This window comes from Perca fluviatilis, chromosome 9 (genome assembly GCF_010015445.1).
Source record: "Perca fluviatilis chromosome 9, GENO_Pfluv_1.0, whole genome shotgun sequence".
Lineage (NCBI taxonomy): Eukaryota > Metazoa > Chordata > Actinopteri > Perciformes > Percidae > Perca > Perca fluviatilis.
Window position 1 is genome coordinate 5722726 of NC_053120.1, and position 20262 is coordinate 5742987.

Sequence of the window (20262 nt, forward strand, 5' to 3'; positions counted from 1 at the left end):
CAATTGTAACGCAGAAGGTTTGGATTTTAACATAAGTTTATCTATTATAATATCAAAACGCAGCAGTTTTCCAGCTAACGAGCCACAGAACAGCTAAATGTTGTGCTGGGGAGCTTGAACTTGTCGTGATCTGTCTGTGTCTAAATCTTTTGTGATTATTTGATTTCTCGCCTTTAACAGGACACTGTTTTGAACTGAAGTGGGAAGTAGATCTGCACGAGTTGTGTTCTTATTACTGTTGCAGCTAGCTGACACACAAGAGCGGACGTTGCTCAAGAGGGTCTTAAAGGACGAATCCGGCGCAAAATGAACCTAGGGGTTAATAACATGTTTTCATGCTAATCGAATGTGACCAGTTTTAGGAACGCTGTGCAACCAGTAACCAGTAACATAGCTCAAGCACGGCGTTCATTGTTCGACTGGTCTTGACTGTTTCCCCAAGATGGCGCCCGCCTGTATACATGAACAGTACTGTCTTTCTAAACTATCTTTTTAATAAACTGTCTGTACACTTACAAAGTTCTCAAAGCTTCGGCTTACATGTAGGGACCCTCATTATGCTACCGTGGAAGTGTGGTGCTATTTTGAGCTTTGTTAGTCGTATAGAAATAGAGATTTATTTTTACTTTACCCTCTGCCCCAACTACTAGCATTAAAAGCTAATTAGCGGTTTGCGCTAAACTGGTCACATTCGATTAGCATGAAAACATATCCCAGAGAACGGTCGACTCGGTACCCATGTGTTATTAACCCCTGGGTTCATTTTGCGCCGGATTTCTCCTTTAAGTTAGAAAGGAGGATATTATGAAATAAGGTGACCGCCGGCCAGTCACATGACGCTGGGTACAGAGCATCATGAGCTCAGCGGTGGAATTTTTTTGGCGACAAAAGGTAACCGTGAGCCGGTTACAGATCAGCGTGAGGTGACAGTCCTTTCAGGGTCGTGAGATTAGCCGACAAAAAGTGAGCGTCATGCGGCGAAGACAGTTGCGTTTAGGGAAAAGCTTGTGGTTTGGATTAAAGCACTCCCGGGGAATGAATAGCATTTCCTGGGTGACAATCTTTTCTTTTTCTTCGGGAAGCAAACTCCGCTCCCCGGCTTGAAAGCCAACCCAGCCGTTACGCTGAATACATACGAATTACAGTGCATTACTTTCCGTAGCAATATGTATCAATAGTTCATGAGAACAACCTGAACCCTACATAGAGTAGGTCCACAGGAAAAAAAGTATTTACATGGTTCACTGCCATCACAGCCTCTCAAAATGATGACTCACTCATGGGAATTTTATGAAAAGTCAAAAAACGGGAGAATGGCTAGTTGGCAGTGTGTGTGTGTGTGTGTGTGTGTGTGTGTGTGTGTGTGTTATTAGCTGGTACACTGAGCCATGTAATTGTGTGCAGCTGAAAGAGCACAGGGCTGGATGGTGACCCACAAAAATGGCAAATACTAATAAATACACACGCTAAAAGCTCAGCAATCGCTTGACCTTAATCACATTATACAACCATGATGCCCTACACACTCTGGTGTGTGTGTATGTGTGTGTGTGTGTGTGTGTTTGTGTGTGTGTGTGTGTGTGCATTAGGGCTTTGACTCCGAACTTCGTTATTCGAATATAATTCGAATATTAAAAAAAATAATGATATTCGAACGAATATTAGCCAGCCCTTAATATTCGAACCTGTTATGGGCATTATTTTTTGTAAATGCGTTTGCTTGTAAACGTTGTTTTTTCACGCTTTTTCACGCATTTCAAAATGTAACTACACGTCACGGCGACGCACGTCTCTCGGCCGTGGCTCGGTAGCGGTGCATTCCCCGCCAATTCTCTAAGAAAGCAGGCTGGCCCAGGGCCAGGCCAGCTCAGCGGCGTCTTTCTCCCGTCGCGTTCCGCTGTCTCTCCTACCTACACCGGCGCCGCACCCTGTCCCTTCTCCCCTTTCTACCTGCCTGCTCAGTGCTGCTGCACATGAGGAGAGAGCACAGGGGGGGGGGCTGCTCCTCAGTCACTCAACAGAAGAGAAAGGTGACTGTTTCGGCGGCCACAGGAGAGAAATACTGGCGCTGTCTTTTCTACAGAAAGTCGCCAGATTTCACGCTAGTCGCTTTTGTGAAAAAAAGTCGCTAAGTTGGCAACACCGCCCACACGCACACACACACACACAGCTCCGAACTTCCTGTCGAAAGCACACTGTTTGTGTTTAATCCAGGGTCTGACTTAATTTTTTTTTTTAAATGAAGGCATTTAATGGTAAAAATATTATTAATAAATATTCGAATATATTTGAATATTAATATTAATATACAAACGAACTTCGAGTATGATTTTTGGGCAAAAGTCAAAGCCCTAGTGTGCATGCCCTGTTGCTGACCCCGTACAGTAGGATTACACTGAATGTTAAGCTGGCACTTTTCCTCCCAATGGGATCGAGGCAGGACATGACTTAACTGTGAACCCTTCACACTCACACATACAGTTTATATATATACAGCCATACACACTGGTAATATATTTATGTATCTGGCTGACATGCATACACACTCTCATTCTAATCTGACACATACAAACAGGCCCTCACACACGTATTGGTGCTCTTAGCTTTGATCTTGGCAAAGTATGAGTATGAGTGTGTGTGTGTGTGTGTGTGTGTGTGTGTGTGTGTGTGTGTGTTGTGTGTGTGTGTGTGTGTGTGTGTGTATCATTAGTTCTGTAGAAGGTGCAGGTTCAAACATTAGCATCTGATGGGCTGCTATTATATGAATTTGTTAGTTCAACATTTTGGGAAATATGTTTGTTTTTTTGCTTACTTTGAAAAATGATGAAAAGATGGATATGAATGCAATGTCTGTATGTGTGTCTATAAGTACAGCTCATGACACTTGCAAACGTCTTGTTTGGTCCGACCAAACCCCAAAAATATTCGGTTTACTATCATAAAATAAAAACAGGACAACCAAAAAAAACTGTTGAAATGATTAATTGATTCACAAATATTATCTGAATATGGATATTATATGAAGTCGACTTCAATTCACACGCATCTCATTTGTTTAACCTGGACAGAAACAGAAAAAACTATTTTGTGGTGTTAGGGGGATTTATATGCTGGAACTACGTGTATTATTTGGGGAACAACATTTTATGTTTGCAGCATCTCTTGCTGATAAGGTCGCCAGGTTCTGTACCACTGTGTTTGTGCAGAGACAAAGTTTTCTCATTTTTTACATTTTGTTCAAATGTAAGTTTAAGAAACAAAATGCACGGTGAGCTCTAGAGGTGCTTTAGGGTGTATTTTGCAACTTTGGACAGAGCCAGAGAGACAGAGAAGGAAGAAACTGAACAGAGGGAGACACTGTCAGCAGTAACAGCAGCCAGTTTTCTGATGAAGTCTCTGAGCAGTAGATTTCACCACCGAACCCTCCTCGGCTTCGTTACCAGCCAAAGAAATGGCCTGAGAGACAACCAGTGTGTGTGTGTGTGTGTGTGTGTGTGTGTGTGTGTGTGTGTAGGTCATATTCTTGCCAAGCTGCGGGCATGGCTTGCGTGCCTGGGAAGGAAAACAGCTCATAACAAAAGCAGAGCGAGAGGGCCAGAATGTGAATGTTTGGGAGTTTACAATTCTCCCTTCTTTTTTTCCTACTGATTCTAACGTGCTGGCTGACAGATGGGCAGGACGAGACTCAGGACTTCACATGCAAGTGATGTGCACACACACACATACACACACTCTCACACACACACACACACACACACACACATACACACACACACACACACACACACACACACACACACACACACACACACACACACACACACACACACACACACACACACACACACGGGGTTTCCCTGCCATTATAAAGTTTAGGTGCAGCATCCAAGCCATTTTGAGGCAGCACCTAAGCCGAATGAATGTACCTAAAAGACTTTTCTCAGATCTAATGATTAAAGTTGGTCCTCAGTGGATTTCTTCAGCAAGTTTTGTCTTTAAGCTTTTTGGGTGTAATTTATTATCTGCTTCTTTTTTTTTACATTTTAGATACAGATTTGGAGATAATAATGGTCCAAAATGATGTGAAAAAGAGACTCAAAACTACCACAAAGGGAAAATACACGACTACAAAGATACGCCAAATGACCACAGAGACCCAAAACAACCCCAAAGAAAACAAAGAATGACCAAAAAGAGACTCAAAATGTAAGGACGCCTAAACCCCCTACGCAATACGCGCACCTAAGTCTTTCACAAAGCTGGGGAAAACACTGCACACACACACACACACACACACACACACACACACACACACACACACACACACACACACACACACACACACACACACACACACACACACACACACACACACACACAGAGTGCAGAGATGCTTAGCCAGGCCACTCAGTTGGAGCAGGACTGGTAGTATATTCCGACTCCATCTGGAGAACATGGCTTGGAGGGAAGCTCTCCTAAGAGGTCAATGGGCATCCACACACACAGAAACACACACACACACACACACACACACAGCTCTGTTAAGGGGTTAACATACCGCCAACAGGCACTGTGCTAACCCTTGACCTCCACTAATGCTGTCTGGAGAGGTGGCAGGGGAGGTAATGGGTGAGAAAAGTGCTCACACATGAACCTGACCTCCCTGTTTTAGCCTCTCTCTGTCTCTAACTCTAAATCCGCTGATCAAACAAAGGAAAGCTCAGTGACAGACAGACAGACACACACACACACACACACACACACACACACACACACACACACACACACACACACACACACACACACACACACACACACACACACACACACACACACACACACACACACACACACACACACACACACACACACACTAATGCCATTAAATGACATCTCAATGTTTATGCTGACCAGCAGGTCCTGAAAATGGAATAATACTCCAAGAATACTCCAGAATTATTGTAGTTTAGGGAAAACTATTGCACAACTCAGAGTGCAACGATTATCTTCATTGTTGTTGATTGTTTTCTGGTTGTTTGTTCTATAAAATGTCAGAAAATGGTGAAAAATGTGGATCACTGTTTCCCAAAAGCCCAAGATGACGTCCTTAAATGTCTTGTTTTGTCCACAACTCAAAGATATTCAGTTGACTGTCACAGAGGAGAGCAGAAACTAGAACATATTCACATTTAACAAGCTAGTATTAGAGATATTTTAAATTTTTTCATAAAGAATTACTCAAACTGATGAATCGATTGTCAAAATCGTTGTCAATTAATTTAATCTTTGCAGCTCTAGAGTTCAGTGTGCATGAATCTGAACCAAAGGTCTGTGCTGCGGTGCATCAAGCTGACTGAAAAGGCTACAACTACAGGCCAGTGAGGATTGTGGGCAAAATTATACATCCTAGATTTCATTAATATAGAACTCTTCTTACCTTTTGCTGTTTTTATATTCAAATATGTCAGTCATATTAAATGACTTCAGGGTTAGTTATTGAGTTACCCAGACCTGCTAAAATGTAGAACTAATGTGTCTCAGGTGAATTTACGCCTGCCTTTTTAAACAGATAATTCCTGTCTGGACCAAAATCCAGATGCTCAAGACTCATGATATGACTGCATGTAAAAAATACAAGGAGACTCTGAGAGAAGAAACGGAGATGGAGAACAGGGTGAGGGTGTTACATCAGTACAATTTCCCACATCATTCCCCTGATTACAAAGCACAGAGAGGGTTCTGAGGCTTTATTCAGACACCCCACACAGAGATAGAGAGAGAGAGAGAGAGGGAGGGAGAGAGAGAGAGAGAGAGAGAGAGAGAGAGGGAGGGAGAGAGAGAGAGAGGGAGAGGGTTGTGTAAGATAATTTACAAAAGACACGCTTCAAAGACAGCACAAAACAGCTCCCTCTGCTCCTTTTGTGCGTGTGATGTATAAGCCTCACACACACACACACACACACACACACACACACACACACACACACACACACACACACACACACACACACACACACACACACACACACACACACACACACAAGAAACACAAATTCTGCATATTTTGAATGCAGCATACTCACTTGATTTGACATTTTATAAATGTCGGAGTTCAACAATAAGGGTTGCTCTTGACGTTGAACCCTGAATGTGCAAAAAGCGTGCATTTATGTATGTTCAATACCAAAGTAATTCCTCCACATTCAAGAGAAAGATAAAAAAAAAAAACTAACAATTCCTAACATGATGAAACACTCAAAAAAGCCAAATGAGGAAACACTCCAGGACACCCTGCTGAGAAGCCCTGTGAAATGAGGACTGCGACAGACAATCCACCTGAGCATGATGAATGTCCTTGTGTGTGTGTGTGTGTGTGTGTGTGTGTGCGCTTCCCATCAGGCTACATTTCAACACTTGCATTTTAAAGACATTGTGAATCAAAAGGGGGGGGGAATCAGAAATCTCCAGTGGCTGCAGGGCGGTGGAGGTTTATTCCATGAATTATTGATCGTCCTTCAGACATCATCCTGGTCTTTTGTGTGTCACCCACAAAAAAATGAAAATCGAACAAATGACACTGGAGTCCCACCTATGGATGAATCTGATTTGTGGCTCTATGAGGTAGTTTTGTGTGTGTGTGTGTGTGTGTGTGTGTGTGTGTGTGTGTGTGTGTGGTCTGTATTTGTCTGCTCTATTGCTCTGTCATTTAACAACATTCACCCCCTAACCTGAAAGCTGAGGCCCATAAAAAAAGTACCTTAAGATCAAGGACATCGAAGGGTTAGAAGTCGCTGGCTCCAAAACAATCTCTGACTCCATAGAAGATTAAAAATGTCCAAACTGTTTCCCACAAGGTAAGGTCTTCTTCTGATTTCTGTCAAGTGGCAATTTTGTGAATGATTATTCCATTAAGATGTCTTAGCATGATTATAAATAAGATTTGAGTGTGATTTTGGATATTTTCCTTAAATAAGGTACATTGGATGAAACATCCAAATAAATTGTCAGAGCTACAATCTAAGTTTGACCTTAGGCAGACAACTGTTACAGGTTTTAAACAGAAGGGCACTCACAGAGCGCAGATCTCTGCTAAGGCCATGCCCTCATCACGCAATGTGAATGGAAGTAAAAAATAAATTTGTGTATCCTTCCCGTGAATCAGATCCACTCCAAAATGCCCGTGCTACACCCTTCCACCAAGTTTCATGAAAACCGGCCCAGTAGTTTTTCTGTAATCCTGCTGATAGACAAAAAAAACAAGCTGAACCGAAAACACAAGACAAAACAACGGTCAGTAGGTTAATTTATAGAAAGAATTTGGGAAGGAGATTAAGCCAAGTATAATCAGCATAACAACAAAGGTAAATATTGCTTTTTATTTTGAACACTTTTCTGACCAAGAAGTAGCATGAATGGAAAAAAAGAAAAGACCTAAGATCGTACCTTGTGTGACGCCACAGAAGATGGTAGCTAAGCCGGATGGGAAATTAAGCAATTGAACTGTGAAAAGGTTCTGGCTGTAAGATGAATTAACCCTTGTCTTGTCCTTCAGGTCCCGGTGACCCGAAGGACAACACAAGGGTTAAGAAAAAATAACCAGCCCAGGACTGTGGCATTAATAATAGTCATGTAACAAAGGCGTTTATTTAAAATGTCATAATCCACAGTGTGTAAAGACAAAATGAGGTCAAAGAAAAGTCTGAGGTAATGTTCCGGCCCGCCGATCTATGCGTTGTTGGACGGAGCTGATTTTGTCCAGGTCAAGCCTGGTCCGGTTTTAACCATAAATCAGACTCTTATCTGCTCACTAGTCCATCGATCTTTCCAACATCACCTCTGAATGAACCAATGGTCCATACAAAGGAAACATAACCCCTGAGCAGCCACTATGATCCCTGCTACAACAAATATGTTGACCCTGGCCTTAACCGAGGCCCTCAACAGACCAGTACACCCTTACACACACACACACACACACACACACACACACACACACAAACACAGACCTGCTGACATTTATACACACACAAACACGCACTGACCCAAAGAAAACAACCTCAGCAGACTGACTCGGCCCTTACAATCAGCCACACACCTCCTTTCTGACCTTTTCTTTCGTCCATAGATAGAGTCTGACTGATCTCTCCACAGCACTTTATCTCTGAAGACATACACCAAAGACTCACAAGCATGTTAAAGCTTCCCCCTACGTATTCTTTTTTTAAATATCTTGCTTAAAAAACTGGCTAAAACAGTCTCTACATATTTGTGGCCTGGTCTATAACAAAAACAGCTGATCATCAAGTTCTTACCTTTTGTTTTGGGGGATGCTTTAACCAGAAAGACCGAATATATCTTGTTTACTCTTATGCCACTGTGACGGGCATAACAAGGGTCAAGTCAGGCTACTTTTTTGGCTAAAAACAGCCATTCTAACTATAATCAGATCAGATGACAATGTTTCTCCTCCATCAGAAACTTTTTATTCCAAGAAAGCATGTTGTTTTTCTATGCTTTCAGGGAAATACTGCTGAGGTCTAAGAATACGTGCAAACTGAGCACTCCATATACACTGAACCAAAGCTGCCACGCTTACATCCCCGCTCTCAACTATAACGGTAATCAAGCAAAGCGGGAATGCAACAAGAAAAACAGCATGAAGCCGCCGTGTTTTGTTACCATAAACTCTGTACATCCGGACTGTAAATTGAACTGATGGAGGGCAAAGTTAAAGCTGTTATTTCATGCTTCATGCCCAATTTATCACAGCAGCTTGGGCAAAAAAGTTTGTGTTTTCCACATATTTCATAAACCACGTGTGTTTTCCGCTGCAGTTCTGTGGTACAGCGGTAAAAAGGGAAAGGGAATGTCATGTTTCCAGTGCCAGAAATGTATGGTGATACGCTTGAGAAACAAACTTCAGGCACTTTGTCACTGAACAGAAACATTTGAAAATGACCTGCACGTGTGTGTGCTGAGAGACAGAGCTGTGATTTTACAGTGTCACAAACAAGTCCAGACCAAGCAAAATCATACCAACAACATACTGTTACACACCTACAACCACATATTCAGAATGAAAGAGTGAATGCATACGGTGTGTGTAGATGGAGAACGTCTGTGTCCTACCTGGTGCAGCCTGCATCTCCATGAGACCTCCGGTTGCGATTAGAGCCTCCAAGATTCTGACGTGATGCTCCGGGTTCACGTCGCAACTGTTGAACAAATACACAAACAAATACAATGATATGTACCTGTGTGTCTGAAATAAAGTTGCATTGAATATCTGTTCTAAATGTACTTTAAAAGGCATACTTTTCAAGTTATTCATGTCTCTTCGTAGATCAGATTGGCTTCATTCCAACACGGCGAGCCAGACGGTGAATGGCGGGTTTGGTGATCCCCTGGATGTTCTCACGGAGAACTTTACGGTTTCTACTAACGTTTCTGCTGCAACGCTTCCTGATTTCCCAAACTGAGGAGCGGCCCGCGGACCAAATCTCCCAACGCGCGTGCGTCAATCCCATTAAAAAGAAATTAGTGCCATGAAAAGGAATTTGCGTTAACTCGTTATTTTGGCTTTCATTTTGATATCCCTAAAGTAAATCAAATAAAACAGAATACGAAACGATATAAAAACCAAAGATTAACACTTATAAACTAATGCTATAACATTACTCCAAATTAAAAGCCAGATAGACAGAAAAACAAGCATTGACCTTTTTTAATATTCCATTTAAGCAAGTACTTTTCCTTTGTGTTTAGTTGTAAACAGCAGGATGGTAGCAGGATGTGGGATTGACTCAAATTAAACTACAGTGTGTGATTTAATTTCCCCACAGCATGCTGCAGTAAAGCCCAAACGGTAGAATATGTGTGACTGTCTAAATACTTGCAGACTGCAGTGTATGCTCCAGAACCATTTAGCAGTAATCAACATTTCCACACACACGAAATAAGCTAACATGGGATCAGGTCGAAATAGCACGGCATGCTATAAGACGCTGCTTCGCTCTTTATCCACCCATTGTGCACGTCAGAGGTGAATTACTTGACCAGGCTATGCAAACAATCAGTGCTTCTGACTCACTGACTGGCTTCCCAAATCCACTACATCTCCACCGCCCACAGCGCCGCGAGGAGAAATTCCTCGGTAATTTCTGGAAAAACAGACGCAGGCGAGCTTGTGCAGGCAAACAAAACAATAGCGTCGGCCTCGTTAATGCTGTTCTCTCAGCGTTCAAACATCCAGCTCTCGAAACTGCAGGATGTTGATGTTACAGCTGAGCCAAATATCATGTTTGGGTTTTCCTGTTAGCAAGCGCAGATCTTTCACTAGAAAAATATCAGGTCTTTGGTCCGGATCAACACAATCTCGCTCAACTGATACGAATGTTGTTGTGGAAATCCGCAGTGGTTTATTTGTGGATTGTCACATTCTGCCAAAAAGTTTGTTTAGTTCTTTGGCTGGCTGATTCACAAATGTAGAATTAAACGGGAGTACTCTCTCCACCCAAACACTGTGGGACTTTCGCAAGAGAAGTTGACCTGTTTTAATTTTAACTCAGATTTTAGATCATTCATAAAACACCATAAAACACAAGACAAAGCAAAACAAATATTAGTGTATCTGCTCATAAAAAGGTTATGGGATCTTCCTTCGCCCATGCTACAGCCTTCCCCCAGGTTTCATGAAAATTTGGACAGCAAAGGTAAAAAAGTAATCACTTCAAGTAATCTATATTTAAAGACTGAATTCAGAAGAAGTAACTGTATTCAGAATACCAACAATTTAATCTGCAACAGTAACAGAATACAGTTGCTCATTTTATATTTTAAAAACCTAATCCCATTACTTGTATTCCGTAACTTGGAACTCCCTGACCCTGTAGCTATGCATACATATATATTATATAATATGGGTTCTGGAAATAAAGTCACAAAGTCGCAGTGTTTAGAGCCAACTGCCATACCAAACATAAACTGACACTCATTCTCACGCTTAGCAAAGCACTGGTTGTTAACAAAGCAGACTTGCTCCCACCAGTGAATTGATGTGCTAAATTACTGTGTGTTTATGGGGGTGGGATAGGAGGACAATAATGTCTGTAGATTTTTATTACTTTATGTATCTGTATTGTATACTGTAAATACTTTTTATAGTATTTTATTACGCCATCTACCTGCCCAGGGACTACGGGAAGAAACTAGCAATTTGCTACAACCTGGCTCAAGACATCTATTAAGGACATCTATTAATGTTTCTGTGCACTGTCCCTGTACAAATAAATAAATTACAATTCTCAAAAACAAGGATGAGTTAGTTTAAACTCACAGCCATGACATAACAAACCCATTTTGGCGGGTACATTATCTGAGAGACTTTTGTGTTTCAATGATGAGGAACATTTAGAATTAAAACAGGAAGTTACAGTGACACAAGATCCTAGAAATGCTAACCCCATACGAGCCTGTTTGAGCTTTAGATCCTTGGCGGGACAGGGCGGAGCTAGACTCTCAGTACAGTGGGGGCGGAGCTTCATCATGGGGCCCTCTGCTACCAAGTAATTTTAAAATAAAAACTGTAAAATATCTGATGAATGCATTATAATGTGTCACTTGTAGAGCCAAGTAAGCCTAAAATAAGTTTGTATTGACGAAAAAAAAAACTGTTTGCCAGTCAAGTAAAAATGTTTCAGCACCACGGACAGCGACAACTGATTGACAGCAATGGGGCCGAACATGTGTTAAAATTTGCTGATAAGTTTGCCGTTTGTTCGAAATACAAATTTTACTTCATGAATTAAGTTTTTTTAATGTGTCTGCTTAGAATGTAGTGTTTTGTCGCCTGGGGGGGGGGGACCTGGGGCGGCCGCACCCAAGCACCCACGCTATCTCCGCTACTGCGGGGACCCTTCCAACCTTTCCAAAGTCGAGGCTAGAAACTGTGCCTTCTCCATTAGGGACAACTCCGTTTTGAAACGACCTGACCGAGGATATAAGGCTTGCTGAATCAGTGACTTCTTTTAAATCACTTCTTAGTATACATTTTTTTTCTTTCCTTTAAAGCTGCCCCATCTTCTGTTTTCACTATTACAATGATCTAAAGCCCTATGTGTATTGATTTGTATGTGCTTTGGTTTCATCTGACAAAGCACTTCGTAAACTATTGTTTTTAAAGGTGCTATACAAATACAGGTATTATTAGTAGTATTACTTCCACTACCAGCAGTTAAAAGAAAGGATTACTTCTTCTGTCCCTCAGAGACTGATACTGTGATTAACAACCATGCATATACACCTGACTTGAATTTAAATAGATAAAAAAGCAAATGAAAAAGCCATTAGGTGAGCAATGACACACAACATAAAGTCCTCATAAAAGAAAATTATGTATGACGTGGAGGCAAAAAATGCTGCAAGGTGAAGTATTATTTCCTCCTGGGTTGCATTGTTTTCTTTATATGAACATCTGAAAATGAATCAATGAGTAATTTTATTATTGTCTCATCCTTAAAAACGACTATGCCCAGCCCAAATGGGCTTACAAGACACAATTTGTTATAGCAAGGGACCAGATACCAGAATAGCAACATAGATTACAAACAAATAAACATCCTAGTATTTTTTGCCATGCTTTAGAGACAAAAGTCGGCAACTACATTAAATCTAAACAACCACTCCATTTGGTCATCATCAGTACACCAGAACATTTCAGAATTTTGATCAGACATTTCATTTAAAATGGGTGATCTTAACTCATCGTAATAAGGACAATATGTTGTTGTTTTGTGTCATCCCAAAGTTCAAAAAACATATTATAATCTCCTTTACATGAATAAAAGAAAGACATTTTTACCATAAGTTGATGCAGAAAAGGCACAAATTGTTCACCAGAATGCACAAAAATGAAGTGTTTGATGTTTCAACTTTGTTCAAAAGTGGAGATCTCGACCCCCCCCCCTAACGTTGAACCCAAAATTACACCCTTGGAATCCAGACTAATGTGTGTATGACTGCGGGAGTGAATGACGGGTGAAGCCTGTGTACCTGAGAGGAGAGTGCTTGAAGACGGCCTCAGCGAAGGCCTGTCCCAGCGGCCGGGGGCCGTTCTGGCTCTGCAGGCTGACCCGGGCCAGATGTCTGCTCAGATGGACCATGAGCTGGTGGTTGGCCTGAGGGATGCTGGGAGACTCCAGGATCCTCTTCAGCCTCTCTCCGCACTCCTCCACACTCTGACTCTCTGCAAGACAAAAGCAAAACCAGAGTGGTTTCTTTGGAGCAGGGGTCTTCAATGTTTTCTTAAGCCAAGGACCCCTTAACTAAAAGTGAGCAGGGACCCCCTACTACATATATTGTATAAAAGGAAGTTGCATATTAAACTGGGTGTACACTAACATGTAGGGCGGCCTAAAGCCTTTATACATACCTTTTAAGCATAGAATCCTAAACTATTAAACTAGCCTAATAACTGTTGGCATGATGTTTTAATGTTAAGTGGGGGTGCCTGGGTAGCTCACCTGGTAGAGCAGGCACCCATATATATAGAGGTTTACTCCTCGACGCAGCTGACCTATAAAAATAAAGGCCTAAAATGCCCAAAAAATTATCTTAAAAAAACTGTAATCTGTAGATGTCTTTCATGACTACCTTACCTATAGGCCATTAAGGAGTGGGGATTTATATTTGCTAATAATATGTTGGATTCATTTTAAGACTTTTTAAGTTTGACATTTTTTTTTCAAAAATTTACAATAATTTGGTGGCCCCCCTGCATTGACTCTGAGGACCCCCTAGGGGTCCCGGACCCCCTGTTGAATATCCCTGCTTTAAAGCATTAAACCAGGTTAATTCATGTTTCATCAAATGTTCTTTTTACAGCCTTTGAATGCCCAATCATTTCTGTCAATAAAACTGACACAACATATTGTGGGTGCAGAATAAAAGTACACAAAAGTATTTGACCGACCAAAAGAAAATATGAATCCTCTTCGTGAGAACTAACCTATACAAATATTCTTTATTATTCTTTTTTACGAGATAAAAAACAAGATTTCATGTTTAACAGGACAGCACTAATTCACCTCTAAGTAATCTGTAATTTTAGTCCATCAGCATTTAGTATTTATTGCATGTTATTCTAATAAATAAATGCAAAAAATGCATTCTGAAGTTCAGCCAATGCTAGGAACTGATTGCGTCATGTTCAGTGACCAATAACTCTTTCAATGTACATCTGAGAGGGTAGATTTGAAAAGAAATCTGAATCTAACCTATAAACCGCAAGATTTTTAAGATAAGGTATCAGAAATTAAAAGACACAAATGAAAGGTGGATGGGTATCAATGTGATGTGTCACACTTGTTTTTCTGATACCTTCAACTATGGTTAGCATCAGAGCTGCATCTACAGTAACGATTATTTTCACAGTACATTAATCTGTTGATTATTTTCGTTGTTTTTTCTATAAAATGTCAGAAAATTGTGAAAAATGTGGATCAGTGTTTCCCAAAGCCCAAGATGACATCCTCAAATGTCTTGTTTTTTTTTAATAAGCTGCAATCTGAGAATTTCAAACCGATTAATCAATTATCAAAACAGTTGCCGATTAATTCCATAGTTGATAACTAAACAATGAATCATTGCAGCTCTAGATGGCATCAGCTTGGGAGCTGTTGAAAGGTGTGTTTTTAGGCTAACAGTTTCCCAAATATTAACATTTAACAAGCAGCAATCGGAGAAGTCTCAAATACGATTAATCGATTGTCAAAATAGTTGCTGATTAATTCAAATATTTGACAACTAATCGATTAATCGATTAATCTTTGCAGCTTGGCATCAGCTTTGGAGCTATTGAAGGTGTATTTTTAGGTTTTCTCTACTGGTTCAAACATTAAATTATGTTCGGATCAATTGTTTAACGTTTTACAGAAGTTAAAAAAAAACCTTGGCGTATCTATTATGCGATCAAACGAGATAAGATCAAAGTACATGCATCTGTGTCTCATAGTGCTTAGTGAACACCCTGGATGCTGCCTGCATGCATAATCATCTATCAGTTTAGGAAACACTATACCACTTCACTTATACATGTTGAACACAGAGCAGATGTCCCCTGCTGTGCTCCATCAATATCCATCCGAGCATACAGCCAACTGCTTGCTGACTTTGAGGAGATGTATGGCCTTGGCAGGACATCAGTGATTTGAATTTGAGACCCAGTCCAACAGCCAGCTGATAAGCCAGCAAGGCTGACACACCATGGGGAAAATCTCAGGGGCTTCGTATAGGGATGCTTGTAAAAATTGAGCCAGCGGGAGGCGGCGAGGCCTGGGATAATACGAGTCCTTTTCTTGTATTAGCCGGGGGTGCAGACAATGGGCCGTGTTTGAAGAGGACCAGACGTATTGAGCAGCGCTCTCACCACAGGCACTTTACCACGCCAAACAAGCTGCGAACAAGTAGTGAACATCTGTGCCTGAGCCTGCTGGGTGCTGGGTTTATGACGGGGGAGACTCAGTGGGAGAGCTCAGATCTTCCACTGAACACCAAAATTATCAGCCATTTTTTTCTGAAACTGCTGTCTGCTCACAGACTCGAACTCTCTAGATCCAGTTTTTTTTTTTATAGTAAAAGTCTAATTTATTTGGAAACATCAAAGATCCTATCTACTAAAGATAGCACATTTCAAGCAGCGCCAATGGTATGAAACGGTACACAATTCCTATCTCCTAAAGGGGCGTGGCCTCGTTTGAAAGTTTTGTTAGGGCATTCACGAACGTTAGCTGACGTTAGCTTCTCTGCGTTGCCAGATTTCACGAGAGCTTGGTCCTGAGACAGAAACAGGTCTCAAACAAAGTTAATTTTCTCCTGATGTGTCCGTCTGAAAAATGCCATTTCAGTGTCAGAATGTTCTAGCCTGGCTGGCTTCTCAGTTGTAACTGAGAGTGGGTCTGAGGAAGGTTCAGTGACAGCCCATTTCCAAAGGGGCGTCACGCAATTGGATAGTCCTCCAACCAATCAGACCAACGATCCGGGTGGCGTAGCAGCAACAGTGGCATCAACGGGTTGCTGCGCTTCGGTGGCCGTCATGTTGAATGTAAACAAAAAGCTCATCGTCATTGTGTAAAGCCCGCCTCAATGATTGTGATTGGTGCCTCTATTCGGAAAAATTGGCCAGACTGACTTGCAGAGCAAATCTCGAATTTGCCGGAAGTTCGTTAGGGTTTTCCCAGGCTAAGAATGTTCTGGAGATATGTAGCTTGTGAAAAATGGGTCCAATATTTACTTTGGTGACTACGGGGCGAATGAATCGCTCATAATCTGTGTTCACGTTGACTTTTCCCTTTGAATTTGAATCAACACACTCAGGACCTGCCGCTAGTCTCCTAAAGAGGCGTGGCCGTGGCTGAGCCAACGCGATACAGATACAGGAAACTACTCGGTTCGGGCGTCTCGGTTCTAAACCGTCTCCGGAAACATTTTTGGAAAATATGCTTACTCACTTTCTTGCCAGGAAACCAGCTGGGACATCCTGAAGTTTCTGCACATGGCCAACAAAACTCACATACACTTACACAAGACCACAACTCATTGCATTACATCCATTTCACTGTTTTAATAATAATAATTTTATCAAAACTAACTTTTTTAAAAGGTCCCATATTGTCAAAAGTGATATTCCATGTGTTTTTTTTAATTACAAAGCAGGCAGAGGTGCTATATAAATACTGTGAAAGTATAAAAACACTCAATGCACACAGTCCGTATTCAAAAACTGTGCTTCTAAACAAGCAGTCAGGACTTCCGTACATTGTGATGTCAAAATATATAGGTAGAAAGTGCCGCTACAGTGCCGTTACAGTCATTACTCGGCCGCAATGATGGTGCAGAGACTCCGAGAGCGCAGATGCGGAGGAATCGAAAACGCTGACCAATCAGAGCAGACTGGGCTTTTTCAACAGGGGGTGCTTAAAGAGACAGGCGCTAACACGGAAGTGAACAAAAAATACAAAGTCAAAAGAAAATGCACACAGCTACTTGTACTATGCAAATGTCATACACGGTAGAAACTGGAAGTGTCTTTTTTAGTGGATAAAGAAGTGGACCTTGACCTGAAGCGAACATAAACTGGTCAAAAGTGGTCGTGCTGTCTCGACAAGCAGGAGCAGTGTTTGCGGAAAGAGCTTAACTGGACCGCTGCTTGACATAAATATACTATATATACAAAATAAATAAATATATATATTGTACAGTGATTTATGTGATGCAGTGTTCTGCATGTGTACAAGCCGTATGTATGCTGATGTTAGAATGCTGAGATGTATTGATTGACCATGTCAGGTATTGCTGTATTTGGCCCTCTGTGCAGGAACTGAGTTCAAATCGATCCCAATAACACAGAGAGCAGAGAGAACTGACAGATTAACAATATATTTTGTATACTTGACAGCTGAGTGATTGAATAGCTGGAGAAGGAAAGAGAGAAAGAGAGAATAAGGGCTCCATATATTCCCACAGACGGGTTCTGTTTCAGGGGAAAGACAGCCTCATTCAGAATCACATTCATAATAACACACACCTCTAAAGATCCAGCCCTAAAACATAACCCTACATGACATTATGACGTCCATTTTACTCCATTTGTCTAGATAGGGATGGCTGCTTTAAAAGAAAAAATACGTCAAGAAAAACTGCCTCTAAAACGAGTTCAACTCTCGAGCCTCTTCGGGTTGTTTTTTGCTCTCTTGTTAATATTTACTCAACCAAATGTCTGAATAGCGTGCTATTTCTCTGCATCTTTACTATATATTCTGGTCTTTCAATAAAGACTATGTAAAAATATGCCTTGAGCTTCTCAATCAGACATGCAAAAGAAGAGGAGCAAAGGCTGTATCTGTTTCCAGTGCAGCCAAACAAACTGTAGACTGAGAGGATTCAAAGTCAGTCAACAATAACACATCATGTGAATTCTTTATGCACCTGCTTTTGTCCGGTACATCCATGCATCATTTCCTGTGAGTCCATCGTAAGCACGTCTGCAGACTGAAACTACTTTATCGAGACATAATTACAGAATGGAAAGGCATTTAATGGCTACTGATGAAAAATTGCAGCCATACATAGTGTTTGATGTAATGAATATTATGATTATAAAATGTAAGGAGCATACAAGACTCAGGGACACTTGAGGTGTGTGTGAGTGTTTGTGTGTGTGTGTGTGTGTATGTGTGTGTGTGTGTGTGTGTGTGTGTTTTGGGTGGGGAGGTGGGCGGTGATGGAGGGATGACAATCTGCTGCAGACTGATGGGGTCATGGAAGTCACCTCTCTCTGTCTGACCATTACTGATCACACACACACACACACACACACACACACACACACACACACACACACACACACACACACACACACACACACACACAATAATGGATTGCAGTTGACCCTGCTGGTCAATACAGGTCAAGGCTGGAGAGAGAACTTGGCATGTACATCTGGCCCCGCGGGACTCTGGGAGACTGGACAACTGGACAGTTGAAGGGGGTCGAGACGAGGACGAGGATGGTGGTGGTGGAAAAAAAAGTGTTTTTTTAAGCTTATTTTTTGGGGTATTTTTGCCTTTTATTTTTACAGGACAGCTGAAGACATGAAAGGGGAAAGGGGGGTGGGGGGGATCAACATGCAGCAAAGGGGCGCAGGTCGGAGTCAATCCTGGGCCGCTGCGTCGAGGAGTAAACCTCAATATATGGGCGCCCGCTCAACAACTGAGTTATCCGGGCGTCCAAAAGTGGACTATTTTGAAAAATATTTTTTAATTCTGATTGTTTTGTTTGCAAACTGGAAGAATAAAAGTGAAAAACACCCCCACCTCAACGCTTAACCCGGTGGTTTATTCTACAGTTATTTCATAGGACATTTCATACGATGGCCTGAATAATTTTGGGGTGATATATGAACTAGCACTATGTCCCATTTCCTTAAATAAAAAAAGTTGTTTTCTCCATACTCCATCGTGTACGTGCAGACGTTAAAGGTACTTATTCCAAGTTGCTCTGGATAAAGGTGTCCCCCTAATAAAATACATTTAATTGCATTACACAAATTCCATTTAGATGGTAAATAGATTATCCAATCAGATTGTTCCAGGAATGAGGTCAGTTGCTGCCTGAAACAGCTCGGGGAAACAGGATAGCAATCCAGATAATTCAATCAAAAATGGATTTCCATCGACAACACCACGACGACGACGATCTTGGAGGTTGAAAAACATAACAGACATCTCGGATCTTTTTTTTTAAGGACAACACCAGAAAAGAGAAGGCATGGAGTTTTATTGCAGGCGTGCTTGGAGTGGAAGGTAGACACTAGCTTAATAAACACAGGACTGTTCTGTAAAGTACTTGTAGAGACGACATAATCTGCGAGTCGGGGCAGACGCTCCCGGTGTGGTATGGCGCGTGGCGGAGGCGCGTTAGCAAATGTTAGCATGCTAACACTGAGGTAAACATTATAACTGCTAATCATCATTGCAGGTCTGCTAGTGTCTTGGTATCTTGTAAGCCGAATTCTGTTACAGGATTTGAGTGGCAACCAGTGCAACCATGTGTTTTGTCTGAATACTATAACCAAATATCCAAATAGAAATATATAATAATATAAAAAACTGCAGAATAATAAGATTGTGAGTTGATGGGATCCTTGTAGTCCTATTAAACCCAACCGTCTTTAATCTCATTTTTAAAGGCTTCAACAGTCTGTCTCTGGACGTCCAGATGGATAGTGGTCAGTCAGACTTAGCCAGCTGGCCTGTCTCCTCACAGACCATGACCCCGGTCAGGCCATTAAGGTTAACGAACACTCGCAAAACCAATGAATGAGAGAAGAGCATTAAAATAGGCATGGGGGAGACAGGGGGTGACGAAAAGAATGAATAAAAAAGAAAAATGACAGAGGGGAGGAAGTGTAGAAGGTCTGAGATGAAATGATTAAGATCAGTGACTCAGAGACCAAAGACAGACGGATTTTGAAAAAGAAAAGCATCCAGTCAGTTTACCAAAAGACACCCCCCCACCCCCCAATATCGTATCTGTCTCCTCTACAACACCACGGACAACGAGAGATTCATCATGGAGATGGAAAAACATAATAGACATCACAGATCCTTTAATAAGGACGGCACCAGAAAAGAGAAGGCATGGAGTTTAACTACAGAAGTGCTTGAAGTGGAAGGTAGATACTAGTTTAATAAACACGTTGATTGT

General features: G+C 41.5%; 1 protein-coding gene across 2 annotated transcripts in view; it reads right to left on the reverse strand.

Moving 5' to 3' along the window:
• The window catches only part of pik3r3b (phosphoinositide-3-kinase, regulatory subunit 3b (gamma)), a 276193-nt gene that overhangs the window by 117816 nt on the left and 138115 nt on the right, over positions 1-20262 (reverse strand). For both annotated transcript variants that reach the window (XM_039810638.1, XM_039810639.1), the window contains exons 6-7: positions 13051-13243; positions 9130-9215 (exon numbers count right to left, since the gene is read on the reverse strand). In XM_039810638.1, coding sequence (XP_039666572.1) covers positions 9130-9215; positions 13051-13243 — 279 coding nt within the window. The remainder of the gene's footprint in view (positions 1-9129; positions 9216-13050; positions 13244-20262) is intronic.